Source organism: Chelonoidis abingdonii, chromosome 1, assembly GCF_003597395.2.
Source record: "Chelonoidis abingdonii isolate Lonesome George chromosome 1, CheloAbing_2.0, whole genome shotgun sequence".
NCBI classification, from domain to species: domain Eukaryota; kingdom Metazoa; phylum Chordata; order Testudines; family Testudinidae; genus Chelonoidis; species Chelonoidis abingdonii.
This window is the reverse complement of record NC_133769.1, coordinates 146,563,944-146,582,454: the sequence shown is the minus strand read 5'-3', so window position 1 is coordinate 146,582,454 and position 18,511 is coordinate 146,563,944. Positions and strand designations below refer to the sequence as shown.

The following is an 18,511-nucleotide window of genomic DNA, read 5'->3' as shown; positions in this document are numbered from 1 at the left end:
CTCCATGCAGGAGCACAAAAGCACCTAGAAGAACCAGTTCAGTTCTCAGGCTTGGAATCTTGTTCTCCACAGGACTAGTGAGGACTGGGAGCATTGAAGAGCACTGTTGTTTGAATTTACTGAGTGTTAATAATTGTATAATAAAGTTGAGAATTGGAACACATATTGCAGTGAAGTCTCAAGAAATCTGTAAAGCACAGTTTGAATCTAGCCCTCTCTAGCCCACTTCCCATTAATCACATTTCAGCTCACTCTCTCTGTCTCTCCATAAATCTCCCTATGCATTTATGGCAGTAACCAAGAAATGCAGGACTCCCTATCCCATTCCCACTGTGCTTCTGCAGAGGCAGATGAATAAATAAATATCAGTTTGTGAATCTAATGTAAAAGCTACCACAATGTATAAAACATGCTCCCCAAATGTCCCAGATTTTGTGTTTTATAAAATTCTGGCATGAGCCATCGTCCCCGCCTGATTTGTAGATGAATCACTCTCTTATTTCTAATGACTCTGACCATTCGAGGATCACACCCAGAACTGTACCTCCGTCGGTCTCTCCCTCTGTGTGCTGAGCCATAACCTGGATTTCTCTCAGAACCTTGCCAAAAATGGCTGAAGTGACCTATGCAGATCTGAAGTTCATGACAGTGGAGCGGCCCAGGAACCAGGAGCCCCATGAAGCCAAAGCAAAAGGTAAAAGAGTGGGGTAGATCCTTATACGGTGAGCTTGCTTACTGAGAATACAGCATTCAGTGCTGTCCCTCTGTGTATGACACCGATGGGACCTCTCCTAGAAAACTGCATTCAGCTCCAGGGCCAGAAATCTGTTGACAAATTAGAGGGAGAGGGGCTATACTGCTAAGAAGCTGGTGGGGCTGGTCTTCAGAAAAGAGTAGAAGAGCTAAGACTCATATTATCCCTTGATATGCACACAAATGATCCCCCTTAAATTACTGGAACTGAAGCCATTTGGGTGGCATGGGGGTAGAATTTGTTACACAGTATATCTCTCTTAGCTAACCAATTAGTAATGAAAGAATATGACTAATAGCTACAAGTATCTGGAGAGTGTATACACCAAGAATGCAGAGGAACTCTTTATGTAGGGGCAAAGGGGTCTAACTAGGCATAATGGGATGAAGTTAAGGAAAAAGAGATATTTTCGGGCTAGATATTAGGCATCATTTCCTAGAGGTCAGTGAAATAGTCTTCCCAAGGGAAATGATGGATTATTATTGGGTTATTTAAAACTGAATTGGACATAACACTTAAGAATATCCTGTAGGGAATAATTCTGGATGGAACAGATGGCTGGAAAAAGACCCTTTGGCCTTTAACTTCAGAGTCTATTAAAATAATGCTGTGTAGCTTCACAACAGTGCTGTGTGTGTGGTTGATCCCTGTTCTGTAGGTTATATACAGTTTTTAAAGTGCTTTGGAACCATTCAGGATTAAAGGTGCTAGAGGAACAAAGAATTAGTCTAACAAAATTCCTACAGGATCTTAATTTATCAGTTTACAAGACTGAGGAACACTTTCCTGGGGGAATTCTCTGTAAGTAGCCAATCTGGTGGCTATCCCATTACCAACCCTCAGAAGGATCCTTGGATCTTAGATAGAAAATAAAGTCAGACTCTGTAGAATGCTTCCCCTTACAGCTGGGAATGGGGGATGGTTAATCCAGATATTGGATTGTTTGGATCCACGGGATTTCACAGGGTGAACTTCAACACGGAATTGATATTCCAGCTGAGACTCTTCATCTTTAGTAAAAATAAATAAAAATAAATAATCAGAGAAGTAAATGAGAGCTCAGCTTATTAGTGTATGTGTGTGTGTGTGTGTATGGCTATGCATGCATTGAGTATCTGTGTTCGCATATTTCTGTTTGTCTCCATATTGCTGGTAGGTAGCTGTATATTTCCGTGCATGTCTATGTTTCAGTACTCTCTGTGCATCATGCCTGTGTTTATATGGCCAACATTTTCAAACGTGATTTTGAATGTCTATTTTTTGGGGTGCCCAATTTAAGACACTTTTAAAGGGGCCTGATTTTCAGAGGATGTGTGTTTCAGAAGGTAATTTCTGAAAATTAGGCCTCTTCAAAGTGTCTCAAGTTGGGCACTCAAAAATGAAGGCACTCAAAATCAGTAACCACAGCTGAAAATCTTGGCCATGCTTTAGACATATATATATATATGTGTTTGGTAACAAATGCATATGGTGGGGAGGGTTTTTTTTCTTACATGCGTACATTTATGTGTTTCTATATGTTAGTCACTTACATTCTATTCTGTCCATTTCAATATTTTGGACCTATCCGTATATATAAATGCCACTGGGTATTTCTGTCTCCATGGTTCATGCAGTCCTTGGCATCTGTCTGCTCAAGAAGGGGCCAATCAGTAGCACAATTATTAAGTGAGTTTTTTTTAAAGTATTACTATGAACTGGAGTGAACCCACCAATTCATTTCACATAGCTGCACAGCCATCAGACAGGAATGACCTTCAGTCACTGCTGACTTGGGGCAATGTATGAACTGGTGACCTAGATGTGAGAGGATCCATATATTTGTCGATTCCCTTCCTTTTCTTTATCTCAGAATCTCCCACTCCATCTCCTTATTGGCGACTTGCCACAGTGATTCTTGGGATCTTCTGCTTCGGTTTGCTGGTAACAGCTGGGGTCCTGAGTGTGAAGTGTAAGTATCAGCAGGGAAGCTGGGCTAAAAATTCAGTGTGAACTCTTAACATGTTTTGAAATAAACTAAGGAGAGGAAATGCAGTCTTGTGGTTCAGGTACAGCTTGGGCATTAGCGGATCTGGAAACTTTTCCTTGCTGTCTGGGAGCTTAGTCCAATCTCTCTGTGCCTCAGTTTCATAGTCTTTGAAGCAGGGATAATGCATGTTTCAAATGCTTCCAGGGAGCTGGGGTATGAGGCTTAATTTCCCTCTTATCCCATGACAACTTGCTTTGCTTAAGAGCCTTTGGTGAGGGACCTTGTCAAAGGCTTTCTGAAAATCTAAGTACACTATATCCGCTGGATCCCCCTCATCCACATGCTTATTAACCCCCTCAAAGAATCCAAGTAGATTGGTGAGGCATGATTTCCTTTTACAAAAAACACTGTGACTCTTCCCCAACAAATTATGTTAATCTATGTGTCTGACAATTTTATTCTTTACTACCATTTCAACCAGTTTGCCCGGTACTGAAGTCAGGCTTACTGGTCTGTAATTGCCAGGATGACCTCTGAAGCCCTTTTTAAAAATTGGCGTCACATTAGCTATCCTCCAGTCATCTGGTACAGAAGCTGATTTAAATAATGGGTTACAAACCACAGCTAGTAGTTCTTCAATTTCACATTTGAGTTCCTTCAGAACTCTTGTGTGAATACCATCTGGTCCTGGTGACTTATTACTGTTTAATTTATCTATTTATTCCAAAATCTCCTCTAATGTCACCTCAGTCTGGGACAGTTCCTTAGATATATCACCTAAAAAAATGACTCAGATTTGGGAATTTCCCTCACATCCTCAGCCGTGAAGACTGATGCAAAGAATTCATTTAGTTTCTCTGCAATGGCCTTATCATCCTTCAGTGCTCCTTTATCATCTTGATCATCCAGTGGTCCCACTGGCTGTTTTGCAGGCTTTCTGCTTCTGATATACTTAAAAAAAATTTTTTTCTTATTACTGTTTGAATCTTTGGCTAGCTGTTCTTAAAATTCTTGTTTGGCCTTCCTAATTATATGTTTAGACTTCACTTGCCAGAGTTTATGCTTCTTATGTTTTCCTTACTAGGATTTAAGTTCCACTTTTAAAAGGATGCCTTTTTGTTCAACATATATACATTTATATATACATCATATGCAAATATATAACATACTCTAATATTAAATGGAACAATTTCATTCTAGTTGTATTGTGAATTGAAGTCACTCAGGTTTCCCATCTAGTGAGTGAATGGCATGAAAACCTTACCCAGAAAAGGGAAATTCTGGGAAACCTCACCCAGCAGCTGGAGTTTCTCCAAGTGCAGAACCTAAACCTTTCGGAGACTGTGCAGCAACTGGCAAGCTACAGAGGTAATTTTTTTTCTAGGGAGTGCTTGTTGGTAGAGCTGAGCAGGAAATTTTTTTTCCCATCCCATAAGAATTTATGAAAAAAAAACTTTTCTAAGGATGAAACATTGAAATCTAGAAAATTTTCATGAACCAAAAAACTGAAAAAAAAAATGGATCAGGTCAAATCAAAATATTTTATTTTGATATCACTCTTTTAAAACTGTTCCTTTTAAAAATATAAATTACTAAAATTTGAAAACAAAAAATGAAAGTCTTTATTTAGAAAATGTTGAAATGGAACATTCTGACAATTTCAAGACTTCTTTTCAAAAGATTTTGAATCCTCAGATTTGTCAAAACTGACCCTTTTCTGTGAAAAGTTTTTGTTTTGATAAATCAGCATTGTCCAAAGAAAACATATTTTGTCAGAAAATTCCTGAGTAGCTCTAATTGTTGAATACATTGATCTCCTCAAAGCAGCCTCTTTCTAGTATGTGTTAATGAAAACCTTAGTGTGAGCATCACTGCTCTCTACTGGATGTGAGCAAAACTCAACTGTTTTAATAGACCCTATGCTGGTGATTTTTCTATCCCTTATTCAGTATGGGCTTGGTCTTTTCATGAAGGAAAATCTGAGTTTGTTAGGTTTTCCATACACATATTGCAACCATATACTATCAGTCTACATCACTTTTATTTTACAATAAAAAAAGGGAAGCAGGAGAGCAGATTGAACAAAAGTTTGTGTGATAATCCCCTCTGTAATAGGCTGCCTCTAAATTGAACACAAAATAGCAGCAGTCTCCTAGAAAGAAAATAAAAATAAATCAGATCATAAAGGTGCAATATTCCACATTGTTCCATCCTAATTACCATCCAGCATGAAGTCCTGAGAAGCCAGGGTATACACTGGCAACTATGACATTCCCAGTTACTTATAGATTTGTAGCAATACAAAATTGTATTGTGAACTACAGATGGGTGAACCACTATACAGAAAGAAACAACCATCCCAAAACAAGAACCATGTTCCCTGAACCTTTTCTGAGCTCTCCAGATAGTCTTGGGTACATTTTTCTTTAAAAATAAATAAATAAATAAACAAACAATTCCTGCATCCATCTGTAAACCAGAATTGGACCTCCCAAATTACCACAAGAGAACGAGTGTTTTCATTATTGTACTGCCAACCCAACCAGATGCAGGAATTTTGCAAATTTATTTGCTTTGGAGCAGGGTGGGGGAGCAGGGCAAGTGGGGATATTTGCCCCAGGCTCTGGGCCCTGCAGGGGTCCGCACGAGAATATAGGATTCTCTAGTACCGCAACTTTTTTTTTATGGAAGGGGCCCCTGAAGTTGCTTTGCCCCAGACCCCTTGAATCCTCTGGGCAGCCCTGGTTTGGAGTAGTCTGCACGAGGATCAGATAAACAATCCAATATTTTGATTGCTGCTTTCTGACTTCAGCGTTGAACCAGAGTCTCTGTTTGATGTTCAAGGGGAAATCAGCTAACAAAATGGCATGGTAGAAAGGAATAAACAAAGTCACTAACAGTAAAGGTTTCTTCTTAGGGAATAATGGGTCTGATTCTCTCCTGATTTCCTCCTTGTGCCATCATCTACACCTGTACAAAAAGAGTGCAAAGTGGATATGAAATGCTACCAAATCAGAATGGTCGCACAAGTGTAAATGGCTTCATAATGTGCACGCCTGATGAGAATCAGGCCCAGTGTTTCAAACAAGAAATAAAGATAATAGAGCTATGGAAAATATAAATAAAATAATGGGACAACAATTCTGTTTGTCGGCAATTTTGAGGTTTCAGATTTTGTTTTCATTCCACACCAGAACAAAGATAAAAGCTTGTGAATGTTTTCACAAGAATGAAATTGTGTCATTGTCCACTGTCGGGTCAAAACTTGAGCTTTTCAGTTAAGGAAGAGGTATGTACAGCTTGTGGGGTAGGGCACTGATGTGGGAGACACAGCAGGTTCAATTCCCAGACTGATCTGGGATGAAAAACTCTCCTATGAATTAGGTAGAGGTGGGGCTTAAACCTGGGTCTCCTGTATTCCGGGCCATTGCCCTAACCGCCAGCCTATACATGAGGGACATGCTCTCAAAAAGCCTTCCTAGTAAAAACGTTGTTGAAACTGCTACATTTTACCCAGACATTTCAGCTTTAACTAAGCAGCATATTTCAACAAAACTTCAAATGTTCCTACCAGCTCTAAGAAATTAATTCACACACACACGTGTAAATAGAAAACTCCCATGGTAAGTCTCTGTCCCTGTGTCTTTGACACCCAGCGTGCCCAAAGGCTCTCAGGAGCAGCCTTCTCTCATACTCTTCTACAGGCATGAAGGCATGAGTGCAAGTTTAAGGGGGAAGACAGGCTGAAGTTAACCCCATCTTCTCTGGGGAAAAGGTAGTGCTCTGTCACAAAGTCATTGTGCTGATGGATGTACTGGCTCAGCTGAGACATAAAAGGAGGCTCTCATTGCTTGTGTGCATTCAAGGTCTCATTTGTGAAAATAGAGATGTTAGCCTTGGTGGATCTGATCAAACTCTAAACGGGTTAGTATTACCAGAGCTGTAGGAACCTCTTCAATGTTGGTTTTTAAGTGCTCAGCCAAACTCTTGGTGATTTGGCTGACTTAGCTGCAGCCTTAACTATACAGTGGCTATTGCTGTTCCATTATACGGTTTGTGGAGTGTTTTTGTGATCCTTTAGAGGGAAATCTCTAGATGCTGCTATTGATAAGCATGGTGATATGGTATTTTATTTTCAAGGACATAGATGCAGCCCTTGCCCTGAGAACTGGCTACAGCATGGAGAGGACTGTTACTTCCTTTCTACCAAATGGAAAACTTGGCAAGAAAGCAAAGCTCTTTGTTCTTCCCTGAATTCCAGATTTCTTAAGATAGAGAGTAAGGAAGAGCTGGTAATGGTTCATTTTTCTATCTACTTTAAGGGTACTTTTTTTTATTTCTAATGTTCAACTGAGTGGAGGAGAAATGCAGGAGATGGTGCTCAGACTCAGAAATATAGGAACATAGAGCCACATCCTTTTCTGATGTAAATCAGTGTCATTCCACTGACCAGTGAATTATGCTTATATATATCTATCAAAGGATCCGGGCCATAGGACTTGCCCTACCAGATAAAAGCTGTTCCATGTACTTCCTTATCCCACCTCAAACCAAACTTCAGGAGATCATTTAGAAGTTCTATTTGATATCCATATCCAGCCATATTGGAACAGACCGCTAGTCCTACACTTGGCTGCTTTTCCATCTCTTGCCTTGTTGCATTAGAAAATTAGTCAGTCTAGTTTGTCATCATGCTCCCTGACCTCTCAAATCAAAACACCCAGACCATCTCATTTCCTGATCCCTCCAATACCAGATGAAGCAGAATGTAATACATGAAAGCAAACCTGACTGGGAAGACAAAGATGTTCACTGTGGGGAAAATTCCTCCCAGACTCCCATTGGTGATCAGTTTAAACCCTGAAGCATGTGATTTGATTACTCTTATTTTGGCCAACCTAACCAGAACACCAGACAAAGCTCATCTCAAGAGCTAAGACCTTTCACTTCCCTCATCACTGCTGTACTCAGAGTTTGATGGAAAGAATTCTTCCAGGCCCATTACATGATCCTGAGAAGTGCTGAGCCCATAGTTATTGAGGGCATTCAGCACCTCACCTTGCCTGTGAAATAGAACTAACTGCTGGAACTGGAAAACCCAAGGCAGATTTCCTTGCAAAACAAGCCTTTGTTATAAACACCTGAAACCAATGAGTTTCCTTTCTCTCTGTGCCTCTCTCCCTTTGCAGCCTTCCAGTTCTGACTGGCCGTGGAAGGGATATGATTCAGAGCTTTGCTTATGTTTCCATACAGGGTTTCATAATAAGATCAGCACAGTCTTATAGTTCCTATTCTTTCTGGATTGCCTTATCCCGCAAAGGAGCTGATGGATCCTGGTTATGGGAGGATGGCAGAGCTTTCTCCACTGACCTGTAAGTCTCTGGATGGCTAGAAACTGTTCAAATTCTAGCTATGAAGAAGGAAGAAGTGATCCTTAATTATGGGCTCACTCACTCACTTACCCAACCTCCTTGTCATCCATCACTCACATGCCCACCAGGTACAGACAGACTGTACTTGACAACTGACTTACCTTAACGCACTTCTACTTAGAGTTCAAAGGGGTGGCACTGGTTGGGCTCATATAATGTTGATTAGTGATTTTTACCACATGAAGCTGGCTGCAGCTGGTTATAAACTGTGACTTTCTATTCCAGGTTTCGGATTCCAGAAGCCAGTTCCGGTCTTTACCCAATCTGTGTGTCAATTCAAGGTGCAAATGTTAACACTGTGGAGTGTGGGTCATACAAGTTCTGCATTTGTGAGAAGGTGGCTAATTCAGTGGGGACTGCCTGACTGGGCTAATCAGACAGATGTGGGGTGCAGATCTCCAGAGAAAGACACATCCTGAGATGCTTCTATATGGAGTTGTCTCTGCCTCTGGGGTTTATGACAAAGAAAAAACAAGTGCGCAGTTTGAACTCACTTGTCAAGGTTAATTTTAGGGATCACCAAAGTTGTACTTTATCGTCTTCTGGCACACACTAGCTAGTCCTTTAGATTCACCCTTGAGCCTTCCTCCAGCAGCTCCTTTCCAGCTCTTCTTCACTCAACAGTACTCAACTCACACTCTCCTGTTTCTCACTGATTCTCACCAGAGTCTAGTCTCAATGCCCAGGGGCAGCTCCAGGCACCAGCACACCAAGAGTGTGCCTGGGGCGGCAAGCCACGGGGGGCGCTCTGCTGGTCGCCGCAAGGGCAGCAGGCAGGTTGCCTTCGGTGGCATGCCTGCAGAGGGTCCGCTGGTCCCACGGCTTTGGCGGACCTCCTGCAGGTGTGCTGCCGAATCCGCAGGACCAGGGACCTCCCACAGGCAAGCCGCTAAAGGCCGCCTGCCTGCCATGATTAGGGCGGCAAAATACCTAGAGCCGCCCCTGTCAATGCCTACCCTTTGCTGATACCTGCTTGGAGAAGGAGGGATAGCTTGACTAACTGACCCAAACATATTACAAAATCATATAGAAAACAATAGGGAAAGATGTAGAGATATGCTATATGGAGAGAACCTAACACACAAAGTGAGAAGGTCCCCCAGTGCTTCCTGCTGATACACCACCAAAGGGTCAGTCTGTAGGTGCCAAGTCATTTTCTGTAGAGTACAAGCTTTCATTTGAAACAAAATTAAAGGGTAGATTTTCCAAGTGAAGTAACTTCAATGAGAGCAGAGTTAGACCAATCCTGAGTTCTCCTGAATTTAAAAATAAAAACACTCCTTAGGTACTCGGTGCTGTCAACTCTCATCATTTTATTGTGAGTATGACAATATTTGATATCTGGCCCTGGCCACTGGAATCAAGAGATTGCAACAGAATCTCAGCTTTAATTAAAAAAAGAGTACATTTCTAGCCCTCATGATTACAGAGAAAAGCTTGAAAACATGTCCAGAGTTCACCCTAATGGCTTAGAAACCAGAAAGCAAATACAAAGAACCCAACATTTATTTTCCAAAAATCTCATGGTTTTTGAGCAAATCCCATGATTTTGAAGGCTTGGCTCATGACTTTTGAATGCCCGGGGTAGGCAATACCAGTACTAATGAACTATTTTTGTCTTGCTTCTGGTGATTAATGAAGAAATGCAGTATCCATGCAGGGCAATTTCCTTGGTGTGCATCAGGTTTGCTTAATTGCTTCCCCAAATTCAATTTTCCAGTCTATCTACTATGAGTTTTACATGTATAAATACTGATGGTGATAATTCGTGTAATGTGTGCTTCTAGACAGCCACGGTGCGTGGTGCCCTCAAGGATCAGAAATTTGTAAGCAATTTGACTGTGGAAAGCGCTATCACCACAGAACCCTCCTGTGTGACCCACACACATCTGCAGCTCTTTGAGAGGCTGAGTGGGCAGAGGTGAGACAGAGACATGGATTTCTTATCTCCACGGCACTGATCAACTCCAAAGCTGCTTGGAAACACCCACAAAAATTAATTAGATGCTGTTACCAGGAGTTCTTGCTAATTGTCCATGTGTATATTTGATACCCTTCTGATGTACTCAGTGAAAACTAAGATCTGAGGTCAGGGCAGACAGCGAAAGGTGAGGGTCACCCTACTATTGTACCAAGCCATAGAAATAAAGATGGCTGTGCTCTTCCTCAGAAGTGCTGTCTCAGAATGGCTGGTGAGAGACATAGTGGGCACAGAAGGGGAATGAGGTGACTGTTACAGGCAGAGTACTTTTCTAATGTCCAGTGTTTTATGCTGTAATAAAAAAGGCGCAGTTTCATTCCATAGCAGGAGTGGGGACCCTGACAGGGACTCATGTTCTAGCACATGGAGGACAGGGGAGTCTGAAGTGGCTGATGTTAAAGCCCTGGCAGCAGAGGAGGCTCTGATGGGCACCATGTAACTGGAGAGGGAAGGAAAGAGACACAAATGGGGACCAATAGATAGAGCCAGGGCAGGAGAGAAGGGGCACTGGGGCGGGGGGGCTAGTGTGCTAGACTGAGGAAGGAGCCAAAAACACAGGCTGGATTTAGTGGTCAGAAAGAGCCAGTGCTTACTTAGTGAGGCTGATGTGAGGGACTGAATTACGGGAGAAAACAGTGAGGGATGCTGGTGTTATGGGCCAGAGCCGAGGATGAGACAGTGATGGAGGTGAGGCCTGTGGCTGGGAAGGAGAGAGTGAGGGCTTGCAATTACAGTCTGGGGCTACGAAGGAGACTGTGTTAGTTAGGGTTGCCAGGTGTCTGATTTTCGACTGGAATGCCTTATTAAAAAGAGACCCTGGAGGCTCCAGTCAGCACTGCTGACTAGGCCATTAAAAATATAGTCTGAAGGCAGCAGAGCTAAGGCAAGCTGCCTGCCTGCCCTGGCTCTGCGCATCTCCCCAGATGCAGCCAGCATATCTGACCCCTAAGCGAAGGGGCGATCAGGGAAGCTCCGCGTGCTGCCCCCAGGAACCACTACCCCTGGGAACTGCAACCAATGGGAGCTGCAAGGAGGTGCCTGCGGGTGCAGGCAGCACACACCATGGAGAGCCGCCTAGGGATCAGACTTGTCGGCCCCTTTTGGGAGCAGTGCGGAGCCAGGGCAGGCACAGAGCCTGCCTTAGCCCCACTGTGCTTCCGACCGGGAGCTACCAGAGATAATGCACCACCCAGCTGGCACCACACCCCAAACTCCCTGCCCCAGGTCAGAACCCCCTCCCACGCCCTAACTCCCTCCCAGAGCCCACAACCCCCTACCCCAGCCCTGAGCCCCCATTTGCACCCCAAGCCCCTCATCCCCAGTCCCACCCTAGAACCTGCATTCATAGCCAGAGCCCTCACCCGCCTCCTGCATATCAACCCCCTGGTCCATCCCAGTGAAAATGAGTGAGGGTGGGGGAGAGCACATGATGGAGGGAGGCAGGCTGCAGTGAGTAGGGGAGGGGCCTCAGGGAAGGGTCAGGACAGGGTGTGGGGCAAGGGTATTTGGTTTTGTGCAATTAGAAATTTGGCAATCCTAGTGTTAGTATTCAACGTCTATTCCTCCATGTCTTCCTGGAAGCTTTTCCCATTCTAGAACAATGACCAGGAAGCCAGGCCTGGGGTCATCAGGACCCTCACCTTGGGAGATGGGCTGCCCTCAGTGTCCAGATCAGGCTCCATACATACGCAGGACCTTTCTGCCCTCTGGTGGGAGAATCTTCATGGTGCCTCCAGGGCACATCTGCAGTGGCAGGTCCCCAGAGCTCCTGCAGGAGCCCAGCTAACAAAGATCTCCTCCTGCCACAGCCTCAGAATGTTCCCATTAAAGGACTCTGCAGCTCCCTAGATGTCATTATGGGCTGGGACTGGGAAGGACTTGAACCCTTGCCTTGGGAGGTGGGCTGCCTTTGAGCTCCAGAACAGGCTTCACACACATGTGGGACATTTTGCTGCCCAGTGATAGGAGTGCCGTCATGCTGCCTCCATGGCACATATGCAGAGTTAAGGCCATGGGCAGCGGGTATTGTTGGCTGGGGGGGGTTGTGCCTCCCCAAACAGCCTGGCATGGCCCTGCCCATGCTCTGCCCCCAGGTCTGCTCCTGCAGTTCCTGACACTCTGCCCTGGCCCAGGCTGGCTGGGGCTGGCCAGCCTGCCTCCCACATGGACTTGGGGCAGTGGGAGCTCAGACCATGCTGCCCAGCACTCTGGGCTGGGGGTGGCCACCCAGTGCACTGGGGCTGGGCTGAGGCCATGGACCATGGTGGGGGTGCTCTGGGCTCTTGCAGAGGTGGAGGTAAAAGGAAAGAGGGAGGGGCAGGTCACCAGGCATAAGGGGCGGGGCTGGAGGCTAGCCTCCCCACTGGCTAGGTCATTGGCTGCGCATGATTAGGGCCAAAATCTCCTGTGTGAGCCCAGATGGCAATAGGTCTATTTTTGCCATACCTTCAATTTTCCCCTACTGCCTCTTCAGAGAGGCCAGTTTGCAGGATCTCTGCAGCTCCTTGGGTGCCAGGAGGAGGACACTGGTGTGAGTGGGACCATCACTCACTTCACTGGAGATGAACCTGAGTCACAAATTTCAGACCTGACTGCAAAGTTCCCAAGAGTATCTGTGAGGCCATCACTCCCTGCTCCCCTGATGCCCATTGGGGTAACCATTTCCTTCAAATAATCTGTCAAGGGTTGGCTGTGTGTTCTGGGGCCAGAAGTATGGCCTAGTGGATGTACTCTGAGGTGTAACGCCTAATGGCAAGAATCCAGTGGCTGCCTTGTCTAGCGATTATATCTTGGGTTAGTTTTGCCTAGTGGTGAAAGTGAGGGGGTAGGGGAACCCGGGCCTGCCCTACTCCATCAGGTTCTGACCCATGGCCCCTTGAAGCGGTAACCCTTGTACTGAGCTTAGGGCTTGATACCCATAAATGTGCTCCCTGGGTCACTTCCTAACTTTGTCTCTGTCCCTCCGGTGGCATCTTGGGCTGGACTTGGAATCCCTGCCAGGTTTTCTGTTGAACTATCTGAGAAGTTTCCTTTGCTGGCAACAGAGAGACATCACCTTCAGTTCCCATGGTCGATGGGCTTTCAGGGGCTCGGTCCTAGCAATGTGAAGCCTGGCACCTTCCAGGCAGGAGGCTACAGCCCAGACTGAGCTAAGTTACTTCCTTTTAAATGCTCTCTCCAGAGGGACCAGGCCAAGCAGAGGTGAGGAAGCATGGCTTCCTATGCCCAAAGAAGCTCCTTTACCCTTGCCTTGCTGCCACGGGTTTGATACACTCCAACACATAGCCCCTTGCATATAGAGGGGCCAGGCTGTCTTACTCACCCACTGCCCTCTCTTCTTCAGATTGGGGAGTGTGGTGCACTGGAGTTTCCAGTCGCCTCTGCCTTCATTGGCAGAGAGTCACTGCCTGCTGATTCCCTGTCTGGACTGTGCACTGCTAGGTAGCTCTTTACTTGACAATTTCCTCTCACAGCCCTTCCTCTGACCCCAATACTGCTGGGAAGGGAAGGTAAAAGTCCTCACCATTTCTAGGCAGGACTTGAGACTCCAACACAATGACATTGATCTGATGCCTCCAGCTCAGGATTCCCCATGCAATGAGATTTTCCACTGTGCTTCAGTCAAGAGCCTACACCTGCTAGAGGCCCTGAAAGGAAGCAAGACCTCAGGCCTCATCACCCTGCTCCAGACTGTGAGGAAGCTCCTACCCTAGCTCTGGATTTAGTGATAGTTTATTCAAGGGTTAGAAACTCTAGGAAAGAGCCTGTTCAGTTCCTAAGGGAGATGCTTGTTTGCTCCTGGTCTTCTGCCCTGCCCCACAGGAGGCACGGAAGTTGAAAGAGTAAAACCAATATATATCACTGGAAGAGAAGCTCACTCTGTGAGCTGGAGAGAATTGAGAGGAAACCATCCCTGGACATCACATATTGACTAAAGGCACCATGGAAGCAGATGGTAACTAGATTTTGTTTTTACAGGACATATTTCTCAGAGTCATCACAGCAGTGTGAGAGGGAACAGAAATGGAGAAATAGATGGTGCGTGTCATACAATTTGGGCATGTGCAAGGTGTACCATGGTCTGTGCTAGGAGGTTTTGGAGATGGTATGAGAAAAAGTTGGAGGCAAATGTCAGCAAAGAATGGGCTTTTGCTTAAGAGTATGGGAGGATAAGGAGATGGGTCATGGGTGTTCCTTGTCCAAGGAACCTGTGGAAGAAGGATACCTGTTTCTGGTCCCCATTGCCTTCCAGCTTCTCTTCTCCTCATATAGTACCTTGATGATGACTCTGAGATCAACCCAGCTTTCTCTGCATGGGGGTCTTATAGCTCTGCCTGTCTGCCTCCACACAGTACTGTGAAAACATTAGCACCCAATACAGTGTGGGTGCTCAGAACCAGATGATGCACGTGGAAGATCTTCACCTGAGTTCCATCTCTGTTACCATGTTCACAAAACTGCATAGTTAACACTCTTCTTACAACCCACCTGTCCCAGGTTGACTCTTTACCCTGTGGGTCCACACTTAAAAAGAGAATAACTCCCAAATCCTTTCTCCACTTACAATATTGCTTTGCTTTTTCTGATGGAGAAATTAGCTCCAGCCATTCTCTGCATAGCCTGGTTCCTAGGAGGAGAGAAGCAAACACAGGCTGTAGATTTCTTGTGCAAGAGTTAGATTTTTCTCTTTTCTGTGCCAAATAATGGACAGGCGCTATACAATACCCACAAATTTGTATTAGTAAGTTCAATATGAAAGCACATATCCCAATGTGCACCTGTAAATACTGGGTGCACACTATTGCAGAATAATTATCAAGTCCCCATAGATCAATAGAGTAATTAATGTAAAACACGCACAATGTGTAAAACAAAGCAGGAGAGAACAGAACTGGGAATTCCAATAACATAACACTCTCTGCTCTCTACAAGCTCCATACAGAACTTATTACATTATGGGAACATCAGGAATTCAGTACTATGTAGAAAATACTGATAAAAAAGAGCACAGCTCACCCACGTCTCCTAAGGGCTACTGAAGAAAACAAAACAAAACAAATAAGGAAAGGAAAATAAAGAACTGAAACCCGGTTTAACCCTCCACCCAACCCTAAGTCCCATAAAGTGCCAGCTGGGCTCATTTCTCTGTATTATATCATCTGGGCAGATACTGAATTGCTTTATCCTGAATACTAGAGAACATTTTAGACTGATTTTCTTTACTGCAAATAACTTTTAAAACATTATAAAATCTAGTAACACAAGTGTTCAGGCTGTCACCAGGGCCGGCTCCAGGCACCAGTGGCAGAAGCACGTGCCTGGGGCGGGACATGCTAAGGGGCAGCATTCCATCCATTCTTGGGGCGACGCAGTCCGGATAGTTCAGTTTTTTTGTTTTTGCTTGGGGCTGCAAAAATGGTAGAGACGGCCCTGGCTGTCACTACAGGGAAATACGCATGAATTACATACCTGTCCCTGTCAATGTCACTCAAAAGCCAAACGCTTTTTAAAAATTGGACTAACTTGGATTTCTCCTAAAATGATTGTGAATTTATTTCAGGGATACATTCTAAATAGCAAGTATTTTTTATTAATAGGAAGATTTTCTCCACTATCTCCCAATTTCTAGACAGCCCTACTAACCTCCCAGAACTACTATTGCATCTCCAAAAGTTTTTTGAGTTGAAGATTTATGTCACTTTTAATGATAATCTATTTTAGATACTGTGACAGACCCAGGCCAGTGGGGTGCAGGAGTCTGGTAGAGGGCAAATATACTGGTCACTGGGTGAGTAGTTTTCTGTTCCCTGAGTGACCCGCACCACACACCCACACGGTCGCACCAAGGTAATACAGATGACACCTTGCTAGACATACCTTAATAAGGCCCGCACCATTGCACACAACGGTCGGACCTGCTAGCACACACCCTGCAGCCTCACACCCACACCCACACACACAGCACCCACACACCTACAGCTGGCGACAACACACCTTCTTGGTCACCATTCCACACAACCACACAGCTCTCTCCACACCACAAACACCACGCACCACATATCCACCGTCATCTGGGGACGGAGCCCATGAGAGGACACACATCACTTGTGAGGAGCCCTGGGTTAGGAGCAGCATCACAGGAGCTGACACTTGACACGTCCGGCTCACACACACCTCCACCCACCACATACCTGCTTACTCCTTGCCTCCACAAAATCTCTTGATTTTTAGCTCCATTCTGGGCGTTAACACCACACACACACACACACCTGCTGTACCTCCGTTTTTTGCACGTTCTTCTTTTTGTTTTTTCTCCTGTTTTTTTCCGCACCTGGATTCTCATAGGCTGTTTTATTTTCTATTCGATACCACCCCGTTTGTTCTTTTCACACTTTTTTTAGGGTCTTGTTCGCAAAGTTCGTGACTTATCTGGTATCACACACCGTCCCAACTCCTCGACCACCACAAGTAATAGCCACACTAAATCCGTTATCCCATCCCTCTGATAGTCGGATTAGGGTTAGTTGTGGCCTTGGGCGCACAATATCGAATGGTAATTTGACTGGCACCACACACACTCACCCCGCTTGGTGGTTCGTAATTACCCACGTTCTAGCTGCATTTTTTTCGTTTTTTTAGTTCTCAATCTGTCTGGGACTCGCTGCGGTGACAGCTTTTAGCCCGCTCTAGCCAGTGCACCACACGATGCATTGGCACACATTTCCCACTAGGTAAATCAGTGTAAAGGCCTTTCTTTCTTTCTTTATTTTACCTCACTTCTCCACACACACACGAAGGGAGAACACACCACTGTTCATTTCTGTTCAGTTGCCACTTTCCCATTGCCTCATGAAAGATCGGTGAATTCACATCCGTGTCTGCAACGCAGCTGTCTGCTTCAAATTCCAAACTTATAAGAGCTCTCACATTTTGGACCGGACAGGAGACACGGATCGATCGCTGTAATGGGGAAACAAATCTTTCTATCAAGCTTCTCGTTACAGAAGACGGAAATGGCAAAGCGTTGATAAAAATTTTCCACTTCTTATACATGTGGCGTGACAAGTGTAAACGGAAGCCAGAGACTCCAATCGGACGCTCATCGTGGTATTGGGGGGGGACTTGAGCCCAGATACCCACAGTCCATCTACATCCTCCGAAATGAAGTAATTTGCGATTCTTTTGGCTGAACTCCAACTGCGCTGTAGTTTTCAAACACTTGTCCGCGTGGTTCAGGTAATATCTCACGCTCATTACGGGGTCGGCCCTCCCTCACCAGTAAAGAAAAGGGAAAGAAATCGTTTCTTGACGTACTGTTTCAATTAGTCTGTGTCTAACTGAAGCTGCTGGTAGACGCCGATGCTGCAGCAGTGAGTGCAGTATTCACTCTCTTCCCTTCCTGGTGCCACAGATGGTCAGTGACTGGTACTGTCTTGTTATCTAACCCATGAGTGCTCCTGCGGGCTCCAGGTGAGGCTGCGCCGGTGCCGGAAAAAAGGAATGACTCCCAGTTCCTTCCGCCAGTAATGGTACAGAATGGTTGTAACCGTCTTCATCAAGCAACTGGGGCCAGCTCCCTCAGCTCCCTATCTACCTGTGTAAGAAAAGATTCCTGTCCTGCCTGGAACCTGTCATAGCAGCGGCATGCTGAGCTTCTCTCCCCCACAACTGCTAATGTCCTGCTTGGACTGTCATAGCAGCAGGAGTTCTGCCTCCCTTATTTTAATGTCCTAAACCACACACACCACTCTATTTCTTATTCTGCATTCTTAATTACTTTCAATCCCACAATCGGGGGGGACACACACCCGCACGCGTACGGCAACACGTTGGGGGAGGAGGGAGCACAATGCGGGTGTTGGCCCCCGGGGCACCCTTGAATGGCATGTAGCGTCATCCTTTCTAGGCTCGACACAGAGTACCTGTGCTCTCATGAATACCTGGTTGTCTAGTACACCTTGCCCCATATTCTAGGCAGACTGACTCAATTTTTCGAAAGCCATACAGGAGGGATGACTTGGGAGTTTATTCCATTTTTGCTTTTGGCCACCGGCCGATCTCCAAGCCAGGGCACCCATATAGCACAGAGCAGTAACAAAGGCAAATTAAACCGTCATCTCATTGCCAATTACGCTGGCAGCAGATGGTACACGAAAACGATAACCCTCTCTGCTGTATCAAAGCAAATGAAATGCTGCAGAGCGCTGGAGTATTGCCTCTGTTCATGCATCCAGTACAACGTACGGGGAACTGTAAAAAAATAAAGCTCAATGGGCTGCATGGTTGCCGCCGTGCTTATGGCATCCGCCAGCATCCAGGAAAAAGGGTGTGAACCAGATTGTCTGCCGTGCTTTCACGAGGAAATGACTGACGAC

At 45.3% G+C, this 18,511-nt stretch overlaps 1 protein-coding gene across 1 annotated transcript; it reads left to right on the top strand.

The window, feature by feature from the left end:
* The first annotated feature begins 609 nt into the window (after positions 1–609).
* On the top strand, positions 610–8,519 carry LOC142046324 (oxidized low-density lipoprotein receptor 1-like). Its single transcript, XM_075062477.1, has 6 exons — positions 610–694; positions 2,607–2,705; positions 3,942–4,091; positions 6,590–6,647; positions 7,913–8,095; positions 8,381–8,519. The coding sequence occupies exons 1-6, from the start codon at positions 610–612 to the stop codon at positions 8,517–8,519; spliced, it is 714 nt and encodes a 237-aa protein (XP_074918578.1).
* The last annotated feature ends 9,992 nt before the right edge of the window (positions 8,520–18,511 follow it).

What these genes read in the sequence shown, in the direction of transcription:
- LOC142046324 (XM_075062477.1), top strand. Translation starts at nt 610, where the DNA reads ATGGCTGAAGTGACCTATGCAGATCTGAAGTTCATGACAGTGGAGCGG. An exon ending in CCATGAAGCCAAAGCAAAAG is followed by an intron (nt 695 to 2,606) that starts GTAAAAGAGTGG and finishes TCTTTATCTCAG; the next exon opens with AATCTCCCACTCCATCTCCT. An exon ending in GCAACTGGCAAGCTACAGAG is followed by an intron (nt 4,092 to 6,589) that starts GTAATTTTTTTT and finishes TGTGCATTCAAG; the next exon opens with GTCTCATTTGTGAAAATAGA.